The sequence below is a fragment of the Oncorhynchus mykiss genome, chromosome 28, assembly GCF_013265735.2.
Source record: "Oncorhynchus mykiss isolate Arlee chromosome 28, USDA_OmykA_1.1, whole genome shotgun sequence".
Taxonomy (NCBI): domain Eukaryota; kingdom Metazoa; phylum Chordata; class Actinopteri; order Salmoniformes; family Salmonidae; genus Oncorhynchus; species Oncorhynchus mykiss.
The window spans coordinates 25,959,728-25,977,500 of record NC_048592.1 but is presented as its reverse complement, the minus strand read 5'-3'; the positions used below and the strand labels follow the sequence as shown (position 1 = coordinate 25,977,500).

At 47.8% G+C, this 17,773-nt stretch overlaps 1 protein-coding gene across 3 annotated transcripts in view; it reads left to right on the top strand.

Annotated features, from left to right (window-relative positions):
- The window catches only part of LOC110508791 (ephrin type-B receptor 1), a 386,951-nt gene that overhangs the window by 91,768 nt on the left and 277,410 nt on the right, over positions 1–17,773 (top strand). For all 3 annotated transcript variants that reach the window (XM_036966014.1, XM_036966012.1, XM_036966015.1), the window contains exon 2: positions 14,733–14,797. In XM_036966014.1, the coding sequence (XP_036821909.1) occupies positions 14,733–14,797 (65 nt within the window). The remainder of the gene's footprint in view (positions 1–14,732; positions 14,798–17,773) is intronic.

The window sequence follows — 17,773 nt, the reverse complement described above, 5'->3', positions numbered from 1 at the left end:
CTCTTCCCCTGCTCCTCTCCTCTCTTCCCCTGCTCCTCTCCTCTCTTCCCCTGCTCCTCTCCTCTCTTCACCTGCTCCTCTCCTCTCCTCCCCTGCTCCTCTCCTCTCCTCCCCTGCTCCTCTCCTCTCTTCACCTGCTCCTCTCCTCTCTTCACCTGCTCCTCTCCTCTCTTCCCCTGCTCTTCTCCTCTCTTCACCTGCTTCTCTCCTCTCTTCCCCTGCTCCTCTCCACTCCTCTCTTCCCCTGCTCCTCTCCTCTCTTCCCCTGCTCCTCTCCTCTCTTCCCCTGCTCCTCTCCTCTCCTCCCCTGCTCCTCTCCTCTCTTCCCCTGCTCCTCTCCTCTCTTCACCTGCTCCTCTCCTCTCTTCACCTGCTCCTCTCCTCTCTTCCCCTGCTCCTCTCCTCTCTTCACCTGCTTCTCTCCTCTCTTCCCCTGCTCCTCTCCACTCCTCTCTTCCCCTGCTCCTCTCCTCTCTTCCCCTGCTCCTCTCCTCTCTTCACCTGCTCCTCTCCTCTCCTCCCCTGCTCCTCTCCTCTCTCCCCCTGCTCCTCTCCTCTCTTCACCTGCTCCTCTCCTTTCTTCACCTGCTCCTCTCCTCTCTTCCCCTGCTCCTATCCTCTCCTCTCTTCCCCTGCTCCTCTCCTCTCTTCCCCTGCCCCTCTCCTCTCTTCCCCTGCTCCTCTCCTCTCCTGTCTCCCCCTGCTCCTCTCCTCTCTTCCCTTGCTCCTCTCCTCTCTTCACCTGCACCTCTCCTCTCTTCCCCTGCTCCTCTCCTCTCTTCACCTGCTCCTCTCCTCTCTTCACCTGCTCCTCTCTTCCCCTGCTCCTCTCCTCTCTTCCCCTGCTCCTCTCCTCTCTTCCCCTGCTCCTCTCCTTTCTTCACATGCTCCTCTCCTCTCTTCCCTTGCTCTTCTCCTCTCTTCCCCTGCTCCTCTCTTCTCTTCACCTGCTTCTCTCCTCTCTTAACCTGCTCCTCTCCACTCCTCTCTTCCCCTGCTCCTCTCATCTCTTCACCTGCTCCTCTCCTCTCTTCCCCTGCTCCTCTCCTCTCTTCACCTCTCCTCTCTTCCCCTGCTCCTCTCCTCTCTTCACCTGCTCCTCTCCTCTCTTCACCTGCTCCTCTCTTCCCCTGCTCCTCTCCTCTCTTCCCCTGCTCCTCTCCTCTCTTCCCCTGCTCCTCTCCTCTCTTCCCCTGCTCCTCTCCTCTCTTCACCTGCTCCTCTCCTCTCCTCCCCTGCTCCTCTCCACTCCTCTCTTCCCCTGCTCCTCTCCTCTCTTCCCCTGCTCCTCTCCTCTCTTCACCTGCTCCTCTCCTCTCTTCCCCTGCTCCTCTCCTCTCTTCACCTGCTTCTCTCCTCTCTTCCCCTGCTCCTCTCCACTCCTCTCTTCCCCTGCTCCTCTCCTCTCTTCCCCTGCTCCTCTCCTCTCTTCACCTGCTCCTCTCCTCTCCTCCCCTGCTCCTCTCCTCTCTTCCCCTGCTCCTCTCCTCTCTTCACCTGCTCCTCTCCTCTCTTCACCTGCTCCTCTCCTCTCTTCCCCTGCTCCTCTCCTCTCTTCACCTGCTTCTCTCCTCTCTTCCCCTGCTCCTCTCCACTCCTCTCTTCCCCTGCTCCTCTCCTCTCTTCCCCTGCTCCTCTCCTCTCCTCTCTTCCCCTGCTCCTCTCCTCTCTTCACCTGCTCCTCTCCTCTCCTCCCCTGCTCCTCTCCTCTCTTCCCCTGCTCATCTCCTCTCTTCACCTGCTCCTCTCCTTTCTTCACCTGCTCCTCTCCTCTCTTCCCCTGCTCCTCTCCTCTCCTCTCTTCCCCTGCTCCTCTCCTCTCCTCTCTTCCCCTGCCCCTCTCCTCTCCTGTCTTCCCCTGCTCCTCTCCTCTCCTGTCTTCCCCTGCTCCTCTCCTCTCTTCCCCTGCTCCTCTCCTCTCTTCCCCTGCTCCTCTCCTCTTTTCCCCTGCTCCTCTCCTCTCTTCCCCTGCTCCTCTCCTCTCTTCACCTGCACCTCTCCTCTCTTCCCCTGCTCCTCTCCTCTCTTCACCTGCTCCTCTCCTCTCTTCACCTGCTCCTCTCTTCCCCTGCTCCTCTCCTCTCTTCCCCTGCTCCTCTCCTCTCTTCCCCTGCTCCTCTCCTTTCTTCACCTGCTCCTCTCCTCTCTTCCCCTGCTCTTCTCCTCTCTTCCCCTGCTCCTCTCCTCTCTTCCCCTGCTCCTCTCCTCTCTTCCCCTGCTCCTCTCCTCTCTTCCCCTGCTACACTCCTCTCTTCCCCTGCTCCTCTCCTCTCTTCCCCTGCTCCACTCCTGCTACATTTCTCTCCCTTACCTCTCTTTCACACCCCCAAGATTTCCCTCGCTCTCCATGGTGTGATATTGTCCCCCCCGTTCGTATTCCCCCCTCCTTCCCTCTCTCCCTGCCATGGTGAGTCAGTCTCTCCTTTACACGGAAAAGTTCATTTTCACTGACACGACGAGGTGTGACTGGGTCTCCCTGTACAGGGTGTTCCGTGTGTTTGCATGTGTGAGTGTGTGTGTGCGTGTGTGTGAACCCATTCATTTAGCTGTGTCTCCTAGATCAGTGGTGCGAGGCGCGTATCCGTTCATTGCCTATGCCAGCTAACGTCTCAAGATTATTTTCTGATCAGATTTCAATTTACACAGATTAACCACGCTGTCATGGCTATCTATTGAGAAATGAAATGAATGAAAATCTGAAATATACATACTCCCAACTGAAGTTGCTAGGTAAGGTTGGTCAAAATAGGTATGGTAGACCTTAAAATAAAGTAATAGACAGAGAGATATTTAGCGAGGTGTAAAATCTAATTGGACTTTACTTCACTAAGTACATTTCCTCCATCTGTTGACCTACTGTGGTGACTCGCGTTGTTATTGCTGCCTCTGTTTTCTTTGTGCAGAAGCCGTATTCCAGCACAATCTCCCCATCTTCCACCACTATACCCCCATAAACTCAATCACTGATCCCAAATCAGCTTAAAGCGTTCACGCTTAGCCACTGGGACGCGGCTCAACTGATCCTGGTTTGAAATCTCATAAGCGCCCGCATGAGCCCGGATTAAGCGCTAACAAATTTTGACCAATCACATTCTATGATTTTAATTTCCCAGAGTGCTGTGTGTTAGTGAATGGCTTCCCCTTGGGCAGCCCAACAGCAAATATATTGACAAGGGGCCTCCTGCTCCATTTGTTCAGAAACATATTCCCTCTGTAAAATGTGTCTCTTTTTATTCCAATCTCCAGTGTTGACATTTGATTAAAGGTCCAATGTATCCATTTTATCTCAATATTAAATCATTTCTGGGTAACAATTATGTACCTTACTCTGATGGTTTTCAATTAAAATTGTCAAAAAGAAACAAAAATAGCTTCTTAGCAAAGAGCAATTTCTCAAGCAAGAATGTTGCTATGATTGCCTGGGAGTGGTTTGAGTGGGGAAGGAAAACTGAAAACGAGCTGTTATTGGCAGAGAGGTATGGAATTCTCTTTCTTATTGGTCTATTAACTCATTTACCGGATGGTGATGTCACCAAGGAAGGCCAAAACTCTGTCCCACCAAAACAGGTTGACATTTCAGGTGTCTTTTCAAACAGCTCTTATACTGAAAGGGCATTAGTTTACATACTCTCAATTAGTATTTGGTAGCATTGCCTTTAGGTTGTTTAACTTGGGTCAAATGTTTTGCGTAGCCTTCCACAACCTTCCCACAATAAGTCCTTGCTCGCACACGCCTTTTCAGTTCTGCCCACAAATGTTCTATATGATTGAGGTCAGGGCTTTGTGATGGCCACTCCAATACCTTGACTTTGTTGTCCTTAAGCCATTTTGCCACAACTTTGGAAGTATGCTTTGGGTCATTGTCCATTTGGAAGACTAATTTCTGACCAAGCCTTAACTTGGTCTTGAGATGTTGCTTCAATATTTCCACATAATTTTCCTACCTCATGATGCCATCTATTTTGTGAAGTGCCCCAGTCCCTCCTGCAGCAAAGCACCCCCACAAGATGATGCTGCCACCCCCGTGGTCATTATGGCCAAACAGTTATATTTTTGTTTCATCAGACAAGAGGACATTTCTCCAAAAAGTATGATCTTTGTCCCCATGTGCAGTTGCAAACCGTAGTCTGTCTTTTTTATGGCGATTTTGGAGCAGTGGCTTCTTCCTTGCTGAGCAGCCTTTCAGGTTATGTCGATATAGGACTCGTTTTACTGTGGATATAGATACTTTTGTACCTGTTTCCTTCAGCATCTTAACAAGGTCCTTTGCTGTTGTTCTGGGATTGATTTGCACTTTTCGCACCAAAGTACGTTCATCTCTAGGAGACAGAATGCGTCTCCTTCCTGAGCGGTATGATGGCTGCGTGGTCCCATGGTGTTTATACTTGTGTACTATTGTTTGTACAGATGAACGTGGTACCTTCAGATGTTTACAAATTGCTCCCAAGGATGAACCAGACGTGTGGTGGTCTACAATTATTTTTCTGAGGTCATGGCTGATTTCTTCTGATTTTCCCATGATGTCAAGCAAAGAGGCACTGAGTTTGAAGGTAGGCCTTGAAATATATCCACAGGTACACCTCCAATTGACTCAAATTATGTCAATTAGCATATCAGAAGCTTCTAAAGCCATGACATGATCTTATGGAATTTTCCAAGCTGTTTAAAGGCACGGTCAACTTAGTGTATGTAAACTTCTGACCCAATGGAATTGTGATACAGTGAATTATAAGTGAAATAATCTGTCTGTAAACAATTGTTGGAAAAAATACTTGTGTCATGCACAAAGTAATTGTCCTCTCCGACTTGCCAAAACTATAGTTTGTTAACAAGATATTTGTGGAGTGGTTGAAAAACGAGTTTTAATGACTCCAATCTAAGTTTATGTAAACTTCCCACTTCAACTGTAGGTATTCCTCTTGTCTAGATGGGATAGAGCAGTGTGCTGTGTGATGGCGGTTGCATCTTCTGTGGATCTAATGCGCTTCATTTTTTATTGACTTATCGAAGGCCTTCGACACTGTTGACACTGTTGACCATGCCCTGCTGTTGAATACACTAAAAAAGGTTGGTTTAAGTGTTAATGCATTGGATTGGTTACAAAACTACCTTTCTGACAGAACACAGTGAGTAGCTCAGGAGGTCATGAAATCTGAGTTTACAACGCTTACAAAAGGAGTTCCCTAGGGCTCAATTTTAGGTCTGACCCTTTTTACACTGTATATAAATGGTATAGGGAAGACTGTTGACTCTGCAAATCTCCATCTGTTTGCTGATGACACAATTATTTATTCTAGCGCTTTTCAGGACTTACAGTTGGCCTTTGATGTTATTCAAAGGCAGCTTTTCCAATTGAAACTTGTGCTTTTATTATTATAATTTTTTATTTAAACTTTATTTAACCAGGTAGGCTGGTTGACCATGGTGGCGAAGCAATTACAATATAGCAATTAGACACTGGAGTGATAGATGTACAAAAGATTAATATGCAAGTAGAGATACTGGGGTGCAAAGGGAGCAAGGTAAATAAATTAATACAGTATGGGGATGAGGTAGTTGGATGGGCTATTTACAGGTGGGCTATGTACAGGTGCAGTTATCTGTGAGTTGCTCTGACAGCTGGTGCTTAAAGTTAGTGAGGGAAATATGGGTATCCAGCTTCAGTGATTTTTGCAATTCGTTCCAGTCATTGGTAGCAGAGAACTGTAAGGAAAGGCGGTCAAAGGAGGAATTGGCTTTGGGGGTGACCAGTGAAATATACCTGCTGGAGCGCGTGCTATGGGTGGGTGTTGCTATGGTGACCAGTGAGCTGAGATAAGGCGGTGCTTTACTTAGCAAAGACTTGTAGATGACCTGGAGCCAGTGGGTTAGGCGACGAGTATGAAGCGAGGGCCAGCCAACGAGAGCATACAGGTCACAGTGGTGGGTAGTATATGGGGCTTTAGTGACAAAATGGATGGAACTGTGATAGATTGCATCCAGTTTGTTGAATAGGGTATTGGAGGCTATATTGTAAATGACATCGCCGAAATCGAGGAACGGTAGGTTGGTCAGTTTTACGAGGGTATGTTTGGTAGCATGAGTGAAGGATGCTTTGTTGCGAAATAGGAAACCGATTCTAGATTTCATTTTAGATTGGAGATGCTTAATGTGAGTCTGGAAGGAGAGTTTACAGTCTAACCAGACACCCAGGTATTTGTGGTTGTCCACGTATTCTAAGTCAGAGTCGTCCAGAGTAGTGATGCTGGACGGGCGGGCAGGTGCGGGCAATGATCGGTTGAATAGCATGCATTTAGTTTTACTTGCATTTAAGAGCAGTTGATGGCCACGGAAGGAGAGTTGTATGGCATTGAAGCTCGTCTGGAGGTTAGTTAACACAGTGTCCAAAGAAGGGCCAGCAGTATACAGAATGGTGTCATGTGCGCAGAGGTGGATCACAGAATCACCAGCTTAATGAAAGGAAAACAGTTTATGGTTTTCTCTTTCCTGAAAGTTAACAGATGGAATCACCTGCAGATTTGAACTACAACAGGCCAGCAAATTGATAGGGTCACCTCCTATATGTATCTTGGGATTTGGTTAGATGAAAAGTTGAATTTTAAACAGCACATTGATAACTTGACCAAGAAACTGAAGTTGAAATTGGGTTTCTATTTCAAGAACAAATCTTGCTTTTCAATGTTAGTCAGAAAATATCTTGTTCAAAGCACATTTTAATCAGTGCTGGATTATGGTGATATTGTCCTTATGCAGGCCTCAGCAAGTACCTTAAACTCTAGACACAGTGTATCATGGTGCTTTAAGATGTATTACCAACGCTAGATCACTGACCCATCACTGATCTGTATGCTGTGGTGCAATGAACCTGTCTCTCCACCAGGAGGCTAAAGCACGGGGACACTTTAGTGTACAAAGCATTGATGGGACAACTCCCTTTGTATCTCTGTTCCTTACTGAACAGATCAGTCACTCAATATAGTCTTTGTTCACAGTTGCTACTGTCCTTGTCTGTTCCTAAGGCTAGATCTGACATGGGGGTAAAAATATTTTTCCTATAATACCTCTTCAACTTGGAACATGCTTCAGAAGGTTTTAAAAGTTAGGGGATTTAGTGTCTTTGCCTGTTTTAAAGACTCTGATCGACAACACTGTTTGTGACAATTGCAATTGTTTCTAATCTTTAATTGTACCTTTAACTTGTGACACGTTGTATTTTGTGTGTATTCTGTGTTTTCTATAATGTTTTATGGACATGCTGCTATTTCCCTGTTTTGCCTTCTTTCCAGGTCGCCTCGCAAAAGAGCTTTTTAACCTCAATGGGTTTTACCTGGTTTAAGGTTACATAAAATGAAAAGAATCATAATGGGACGTAAATTGAAGTGGGTCTAGAGTGTCAGGTAAGGGAGAGGTGATATGATCCTTAACTAGCCTCTTAAAACACTTAATGATGACAGACGTGAGTGCTACGGGGCGATAGTCATTTAGTTCAGTTACCTTTGCATTCTTGGGTACAGGAATAATGGTGGACACCTTGAAGCAAGTGGGGACAGCAGACCGAGATAAGGAGAGTTTGAATATGTCCGTAAACACTCCAGCCAGCTGGTCTGCGCATGCTCTGAGGACGCGGCTAGGGAGGCCATCTGGGCCGGCAGCCTTGCGAGGGTTAACGCGTTTAAATGTCTTACTCACGTCGGCCACGAAGAAGGAGAGCCCACAGTTCTTGGTAGCGGGGCACGTCGGTGGCACTGTGTTTTCCTCAAAGCTGGTGAAGCAAGATGTTGGTGTTCGCGACGTGGCTGGTTTCACTTTGTAGTCTGTGATTGTCTGTAGACCCTGCCACATTTTTCATTTTTCCATTTCCCCTTTATTTAACCAGGTGGGTTAAATAAAGGGGAAACAACAACACAGAGTTACACATGGAATAAACAAACATACAGTCAATAACACAATAAAGAGAAAGTCTATATACAGTGTGTGCAAATGAGGTAAGATAAGGGAGGTAAGGCAATAAATAGGCCGTAGTGGCGAAATAATTACAATTCAGCAATTAAACACTGGAGTGATAGATGTGCAGAAGATGAATGTGCAAAGGAGCAAAACATTTAATTACAGTATGGGATGAAGTAGTTGGATGGGCTATTTACAGATGGGCTATGTACAGGTGCAGTGATCTGTGAGCTGCTCTGACAGCTGGAGCTTCAAGTTAGTGAGGGAGATATGGGTCTCCAGCTTCAGTGATTTTTGCAATTCATTCCAGTCATTGGCAGCAGAGAACTGTAAGGAAAGGCGGCCAAAGGAGGAATTGGCTTTGGGGGTGACCAGTGAAACACACATACGTCTGGTGTGTGAGCCATTGAATTGCGACTCCACTTGGTCTCTGTACTGACGTTTTGCCTCTTTTCCTCCTCAATTTGTTTTCAAACCCTATTTAAAATGCCAGGCTCAGTGGCATGCCAACAAGGCTTCATCTTTATTTAACTTGTTTAAAAGTTCTCCCTCCTCTCTCTTCCTCTGTTTGTCTATCCTCCTCCCCACTCCCTCTTTCTCTCTGGAACATATGTATATCTTGATCAGGCTCAGAGAATTGGAAGCCGTATTGACCGAGTAAGAGTGATCTACCAAGAGCCGCCCTCACCACATGTCATATCGACCCCATCTGCGCACATCACCTAACATTCAGGCATGGCCACAAAGGGACAGAATGACACTGGCGGCCCCTCAGTGTGTCCTATACTGGTTACAATTAACCAGACAACACTCCTCATCATGTATCTGAACATTGAACAACCCAGTCCCCTTTGTTGTGTATCCTGTCAACTTCTGTTTCTTATATTGACTTTCCCTGTAGCCTACCTCTCTGTGTATAAATGGGATCCTGCAGCTCCCTTGGACAACATGTAATTATGCGTGTCCACTGTGATGTATTATGGGTTCGCGTACTGACGTGTAATTGTGTGAAGAGGGCTGGAGGTATCGATCTCAGACGCAGAGGCCCCATCAATGTTTAATGCAGTCGCAGTCCCTCTCCTCCCTTACTTTCTCTCGTTCTCTCTCTCTCTCTCTCTCTCTCTCTCTCGCTCCCTCTCTCTCTCTCTCTCTCTCTCTCTCCCTCTCTTTCTCCCTCCCTCTGTCTCTCATTAGGTATTGATCCTTTCATTCCAGGCCACATTTCCGCTTGTGGAAGGCTGCGGTATGACAGAGAGCGCTATTGTATCTGGGGCCGGGGGTCCGGGGCCTAATGGCTGGGGGTTAGTGGTCACCTGATCTATAGCTGCTGATGGGTGACTGTAGCAGTGGCTGCAGAATGGACAATCACATGAGGGATTGCCCTGGAGAGAAAAGGCATAGTCCATAGACTCAGTAAAGAAAACAGCATTGACTGAGAAGGCACTTTGCTTTGTTCATACAGTACAATAGCTGTTGGTTCAAAGCCTGGAAAACGTCATAGGTGCACTCCTCAGATCAATAAAACTGACCCTGACAATTACACCAATGACAGATAGATTCAATTAAACCCCTTTCTCACAAACACCCCAGCAGTCCCTTTTATACAGAGCAGTGATGGGAACTGGGCTGGACTGCAGCAAAATAATTGATTCACTTTAATTGGTGTGGCTGGCTGTAACGCATGATGCACACCTTGAACAAAGGACCAGCCATTCCTGGATCATTCTACAATAACGAATCCTCTCCCTGATCCGTTCCATTCCATATGGCCTTCTGGCCTCACGGCTTCTAGCTATAGTGATTTTTTGCCTCGGCCTATAACATGTCATTGTTTTTCTATGGGATTGATGTGGCTTCACATACTTTACAAATACAATATACTATGAACAACACAAAACACTAGGACGTAGCTGTTTCAGTTGGTTCCAGACATAATTGCTTACGAACAGTTTTTGTTCTTCAATTGAACTCCCCCCTGCACAGCTAAAAGCTGACATGACAGAATGTCAACTAAATAGAAGCACTTCCTGGAATAGCCTCCAAACAAGAACAAGTTGGGTGCAACGGGATAAATGAAGAGTAGGGAGGCGTGGTTGGATGTGGTCAGGTCTAATTGAGAGGTGATTTGGGGGGAGCCGGCCGGAAGAAAAGGGGACAATCTTTTATGGGGCTTTTCTAGCTTTAAGTGTGAAACAATTAGCCCAGCGTGAAACGACCTGGGCCAGGGACAGCTGGCAGTGGCATGGATTGGGGAGGTAGCTCAGGATATCCTAACAGCTCAGTAAAGGCACAACGAAATCAATATGACTTATAAAGATTAAATATATGTCAATATGTGACTTAAAATATGATGTTGTCTCAATATGAATCATTCCCCTCACTTCATGCTGTATTATGTAATGGGTCTTGAAGGTAAGGAAAATGAGTGGAGTCTGGGATGCCAAAGATTATTAGACTTAGGCCTCACCACATTGGGATGGTAAGCAGGCAAGTGTGCATTCTAGCACCTTTCATGCTACATTTCCACTCAATATTCACCATTCTCCATTATTATTTCACATTGTCAAACCACAGAGAGATGGACAGGTGCCTGAGCTGTGGCATAGGGAGGGGCGAAGCTCTCTCCTCATCCCATGGGACCTCCGTCTAGCCTCTCTCCTAATGTCCTAATGTCCACTTAGTGTCCCTCATTCACTCATCTGTCGCACTGACACTCTGCTAATGGGGGCTAGCCACATGACACGAATGGTCCCCCTTGGGTTTTCAACTTCACCCTCTGCCCTACCTCCCTCCGTTTCCAACCCTCATCAGTCTCCTCTGCCTCCTACCACACCCCTTCCTCACTCCTTCCTCTGCCTCACTACCCCCCTCCTCTCCTAACCCCACCCTTTAACCTCTTCAATAGGACAGGAGAAATAGCTGGTCCACTCCCTCTGGGGTTTGACTAAAGCCTCAGTCATTTCCCCTGAGTTAGCCTATGAATGCAGGCCCCATGACAGAGCCTAGTGGCTTGTGCTTAGAACTCCATCACAGTCTAATCAGACAGATGGGCAGACCGACAGACAGACTGACGGGCAGACAGAAAGACGGGCAGAGAGTCCGACAGACAGACAGGCAGAGAGACAGACAGACACAGACAGATAGACACACAGACAGGCAGACAGCAGTGACAGACAAAATTGAAATTGCCTGATAGAAACCCAATGTGAACAAGGCTGTCAGTGCTAAAGAACATGGGAGATTGGTCTCGTTGTATGCGTGTGTGTCTGTCTGCCCGTTTGCAGGTATGTGTATATATATGTGTGTGTGTGTGTGTGTGTGTGTGTGTGTGTGTGTGTGTGTGTGTGACTACAGTAGCACAGCAGAAGCCTTTAGCTGAATATCCAGCAGGACTAATTGGTGTGGTCTCTGGACAGTTTCTGTCAGGAAGAGGAGATTGACACTGAAATCACACTCTACCGTCTTCTGTTCACCCATCAATCACCTATGCTATTTTCACCCTTTTTCCTCAGCAGTAGTTAAGAGACAAGTAATACCATATGGTTTAGAATAAAGAATCGTATAAGGTTAGTTGTGGTCAGTACAATAAGTCTGATCCATGTGTGTCCGTGTATGTGTGGCATCTTATTCCACATTAAGCCTAGACACGCCTTCCTGGCATATCCTCACCTAGACACGCCTTCCTGGCATATCCTCACCTAGACACGCCTTCCGGACATATCCTCATCTAGACACGCCTTCCTGGCATATCCTCACCCTTCTTGTATCTATCTAGACACACCTAGACACGCCTTCCTGGCATATCCTCATCTAGACACGCCTTCCTGGCATATCCTCACCTAGACACGCCTTCCTGGCATATCCTCACCCTTCTTGTATCTATCTAGACACACCTAGACACGCCTTCCTGGCATATCCTCACCTAGACACGCCTTCCTGGCATATCCTCACCCTTCTTGTATCTATCTAGACACACCTAGACACGCCTTCCGGACATATCCTCATCTAGACACGCCTTCCTGGCATATCCTCACCCTTCTTGTATCTATCTAGACACACCTAGACACGCCTTCCTGGCATATCCTCACCTAGACACGCCTTCCTGGCATATCCTCACCCTTCTTGTATCTATCTAGACACACCTAGACACGCCTTCCTGGCATATCCTCACCTAGACACGCCTTCCTGGCATATCCTCACCTAGACACGCCTTCCTGGCATATCCTCACCCTTCTTGTATCTATCTAGACACACCTAGACACGCCTTCCGGACATATCCTCACCTAGACACGCCTTCCTGGCATATCCTCACCTAGACACGCCTTCCGGACATATCCTCACCTAGACACGCCTTCCTGGCATATCCTCACCCTTCTTGTATCTATCTAGACACACCTAGACACGCCTTCCGGACATATCCTCACCTAGACACGCCTTCCTGGCATATCCTCACCCTTCTTGTATCTATCTAGACACCCCTAGACACGCCTTCCTGGCATATCCTCACCCTTCTTGTATCTATCTAGACACCCCTAGACACGCCTTCCGGACATATCCTCACCTAGACACGCCTTCCTGGCATATCCTCACCCTTCTTGTATCTATCTAGACACACCTAGACACGCCTTCCGAACATATCCTCACCTAGACACGCCTTCCTGGCATATCCTCACCCTTCTTGTATCTATCTAGACACCCCTAGACACGCCTTCCGGACATATCCTCATCTAGACACGCCTTGGCAGTTGGCACAAGATATACCAAGGTGAAATAATCTCTGGCTGACTTCCAACAAGACGAACCGTCTGCTGGCAGAGTATAAACTATTTGTTATATTATATCATATGAATCTATCATTACCCAGCTGAAGAGGCTGTCTGGTCACAGTGCTCATCAATCTGTAGCTCTTCAGGGGAGGAGGGGGGGGGGGGGGGGGGGGGGCTGGCCCATAGAAAAGCAGTAAATCTGAGGCCGTAGTTTCTCGTCCTCACTTACCTGGAACAATATTAGCTTTCAGCAACGCCGACGGTATGCCAGAGCTGCCGATATGAATCAACACAGGCTGACAAATGGCTCGGGACTGGTGCCAGGTCTATTTGTCTGTGGGGTGTCAGGGAGGGTTAGGGAGAGAGAAGGGGGGGTGCCCGCCATTCTCTGAGAGAGGCAAAAGAAAAGAGGAAGAGAAGTGAAATGGAGATAATTATTCACCTCTCAAGGTGTGTGGATGAGCATGTCTGCTCTGCATTTGAAGCCTCTCAGTCTGTATCTTATAAACCACATGTTATTTTGGGAGCTCTTGAGGAAGGCTGCTTTGTAGACAAACGTTTTGAATCGGCTGTTGAAGGTGGTTTTCATTTGTTGATTTGTTTAGTACTAAGGTGAGCCGATTGGATATCAATGCCATGTCAAGAGTTGTCCCTGAGACCCAATTGGTGTCTATGGTTTTGTTTGTTGAGTCTATTGTCTCTGGCCAGGCTATCAGGGTGTCAGTGCTCTGATAGTGTTTCTAAAGTAAACACTTGGAAATGGCCTGGCTGGCTGTGGAAAGCCCTCTACACTGATGATGGACATCTCTCTGGGTAAACAATGGCACAAAGCTCGGCCCTCAGCACACACACACACACACACACACATATCTCCGGCCGGAGCTATGGTTCCGGAGCTATGGGCCGGAGCTATGGGCCAGAGCTATGGGCCGGAGCTATGGGCCCAGAACTATGTGCCAGAGCTATGGGCCGGAGGTATGGTTCCAGAGCTATGGGCCGGAGATATAGGCCAGAGCTATGGTTCCGGAGCTATGGGCCGGAGATATAGGCCAGAACTATGGTTACGGAGCTATGGGCCGGAGCTATGGGCTGGAGATATAGACTAAAGCTATGGTTCCGGAGCTATGGTTCCAGAGCTATGGGCCGGATATATAGGCCAGAGCTATGGTTCCGGAGCTATGGGCCGAAGATATAGGCCAGAGCTATGGTTCCGGAGTTATGTACCGGAGATATAGGCCAGAGCTATGGTTCCGGAGCTATAGGCCAGAGCTATGGGCCGGAGATATAGGCCAGAGCTATGGTTCCGGAGCTATGGGCCGAAGATATAGGCCAGAGCTATGGTTCCGGGGCTATGGGCCGGAGATATAGGCCAGAGCTATGGTTCCGGAGCTATGGGCCAGAGATATAGGCCAGAGCTATGGTTCCGGAGCTATGGGCCGGAGATATAGGCCAGAGCTATGGTTCCGGAGCTATGGGCCAGAGATATAGGCCAGAGCTATGGTTCCGGAGCTATGGGCCCAGAACTATGTGCCAGAGCTATGGTTCCGGAGCTATGGGCCCAGAACTATGTGCCAGAGCTATGGTTCCGGAGCTATGGGCCCAGAACTATGTGCCAGAGCTATGGTTCCGGAGCTACGGGCTGGACACTGGCCCTCAACATTCCACTCAAATGGAGAAATGCAACTATTTGTTCTTGTGGAAATGGAAGATGAATCTAGCAGGGTCATTTCATTTCTGTCAGCAAGTGTTCTTTTCTGGATCAAACTCTGGTGGTTTTCCGCAGTAAAACTCATTAAAGTGCTTCTTCATGGCTCAACTTCAACCATGGAACAGGACTGGGAATGTATGAGAACTTACTCTGCCCTGCACTGTGATGTTTGTATAACTGACTCTAGCCTCTCCCTCTTTCTCTCTCTCTCTCTCTCTCTCTCTCTTTCTCTCTCTCTCCCTCTCTCCCTACCTCCACGCACCCCTCTCTCTCTCTCTCTCTCTCTCTCTCTCTCTCTCTCTCTCTCGTAGAAACGTTGATGGACACTCGGGTGGCTACTGCTGAGCTAGGCTGGACGGCCTACCCTGCATCTGGGGTGAGTGATACAGTTTTTCTCAATTACTAAAACACAATTTCTGAAACCTTGCTCCATTTCTTGAAAACATTCAACACAAAACCTCATCTTCAAGCACTATTTACATAACCTCTGACTCCTCTTGCAAAATGAAACATTCGCCTCAAAACAGTTTTACCTGTGTTCAAAATCAAACACGGCTCTCAAATCATAAACAAAGTGATCAAAAGTATATACACTCTCAAGCAGTCAGTAAACAATACACCGAAAAATAGAAAACACATTGCTCAAAACATACAATTTTCAGGGATAAGTACATTTTTAATCTAAAAAAATATTCAAATTTTTCCGTCATTGTCTTTTGATGAACGAAAACATGTTCTATCATAGTAGCTCAAAATGTATAAGAAATTACTACTCTGCTTTGCTCTTTGCAATTTTGTTTTTTGTTCTTCCTCCTCCTTGTACCCCTATTTTTACAGTACTGTACCCTGCATCTCACAAACTTGTCCTTTGTCTCTGTGATACTGTAATTCTTGTTCTTTGTTGATATGAACCTGCAACCAGTCAAAATCTATTGAGCAGTCAGTACTGTTAATAAATGGAAAGCACAATGTTCAGGGCCAAACAATTCATCCATTGTACAGTATACAGCCTACAATGCACTGTACTACAGTATCCATTCTCAGACTTTCTCCTTCCCACCTTCAACAACCTGTTTGCTCTCTGAACTGGCTTATATTGGTTGTGTCGCATCATTTGAAACAGGTTAAATCAATTTTGAGTGGTTGTGTTCAATCAATGACAAGTCTTCTGTCATGTATTGTCATGTTGTGTGTTTCTGTCCTTTCCCTTCACCCTGTCTCCCTCTGCTGGTCGTTGTTAGGTTACCTTTTCTCCCCCTCTTTCCCCCAGCTGTGCCTTGTCTCCTCCTAACTACCCATTCACCCCGTTTCCCACCTGTTCCCTTTTTTCCCTCTGATTAGGTCCCTATATCTCTCTCTGTTTTTGTTCCTGTCCTTGTCGGATTCTTGTTTGTTGTGTTTCATGCCTGAGCCAGACTATCGTCATGTTTGCTGTAACCTTGTCCTGTCCTGTCGGAATCTGCCGGTCTATCTGAGCCTACCACAGTTTGGTTATTAAAGAAGCTCTGTTTAAGTTAGTTCGCTTTTGGGTCTTCATTCACTCACCGTAACAGAAGAATCCGACCAAGAATGGACCCAGCGACTTCGGATCCTCTCCACTCAGCCGTCGAGATCCAGGGAGCGATGCTAGGCAGACACGAGCAGGAATTGTCTGCTGCTCGACATGCCGTTGAGACCCTGGCCACCCAAGTCTCCAACCTCACAGAACAGGTTCACCATCTCCGCCTCGATCCACCGGCCACTTCCAGGGCTTTCGAATCTCCGGAGCCCAGAATCAATAACCCGCCGTGTTACTCTGGGGAGCCCACTGAATGCCGCTCGTTCCTCACCCAGTGTGATATTGTGTTTTCTCTCCAGCCCAACACTTACTCCAGGAGCACTGCTCGTGTCGCCTACGTCATATCTCTCCTTATTGGACGGGCTCGTGAGTGGGGCACGGCAATCTGGGAGGCAAGGGCTGAGAGTACTAACCAGTATCAGGACTTTAAGGAGGAGATGATACGGGTTTTTGATCGATCTGTTTTGGGGGAGGAGGCTTCCAGGGCCCTGTCTTCCCTATGTCAAGGTAATCGATCCATAACAGACTACTCTATTGAGTTTCGCACTCTTGCTGCCTCCAGTGGCTGGAACGAGCCGGCTTTGCTCGCTCGTTTTCTGGAGGGTCTCCGCGCAGAGGTAAAGGATGAGATTCTCTCCCGGGAGGTCCCTTCCAGCGTGGATTCCCTGATTGAACTCGCTATTCGCATTGAGCGACGGGTTGATCTTCGTCACCGAGCTCGTGGAAAGGAGCTCGCGTTCTCCGTTGCCCCCCTCTCCGCATCACTACCATCTTCCTCTGCCGGCTCGGGAGCTGAGCCTATGCAGCTGGGAGGTATCCGCATCTCGACTAAGGAGAGGGAACGGAGAATCACCAACCGCCTCTGTCTCTATTGCGGTTCTGCTGGTCATTTTGTCACTTCATGTCCAGTAAAAGCCAGAGCTCATCAGTAAGCGGAGGGCTACTGGTGAGCGCTACTACTCCTGTCTCTCCTTCAAGATCCTGCACTACCTTGTCGGTCCATCTACGCTGGACCGGTTCGTCAGCTTCCTGCAGTGCCTTAATAGACTCTGGGGCGGAGGGCTGTTTTATGGACGAGACCTGGGCTCGGGAACATGACATTCCTCTCAGACAGTTAAGGGAGTCCACGGCCTTGTTCGCCCTGGATGGTAGTCCTCTCCCCAGGATTCAGCGTGAGACGCTACCTTTAACCCTCACTGTTTCTGGTAATCATAGCGAAACCATTTCTTTTTTGATTTTTCGTTCACCTTTTACACCTGTTGTTTTGGGCCATCCCTGGCTAGTTTGTCATAATCCTTCCATTAATTGGTCTAGTAATTCTATCCTCTCCTGGAACGTCTCTTGTCATGTGAAATGTTTAATGTCTGCTATCCCTCCTGTTTCCTCTGTCTCTTCTTCACAGGAGGAGCCTGGTGATTTGACAGGGGTGCCGGAGGAATATCACGATCTGCGCACGGTGTTCAGTCGGTCCAGGGCCACCTCTCTTCCTCCACACCGGTCGTATGATTGTAGTATTGATCTCCTTCCGGGAACCACTCCCCCCCGGGGTAGACTATACTCTCTGTCGGCTCCCGAACGTAAGGCTCTCGAGGATTATTTGTCTGTAGCTCTTGACGCCGGTACCATAGTCCCCTCCTCCTCTCCCGCCGGAGCGGGGTTTTTTTTTTGTCAAGAAGAAGGACGGGTCTCTGCGCCCCTGCATAGATTATCGAGGGCTGAATGACATAACAGTTAAGAATCGTTATCCGCTTCCTCTTATGTCTTCAGCCTTCGAGATCCTGCAGGGAGCCAGGT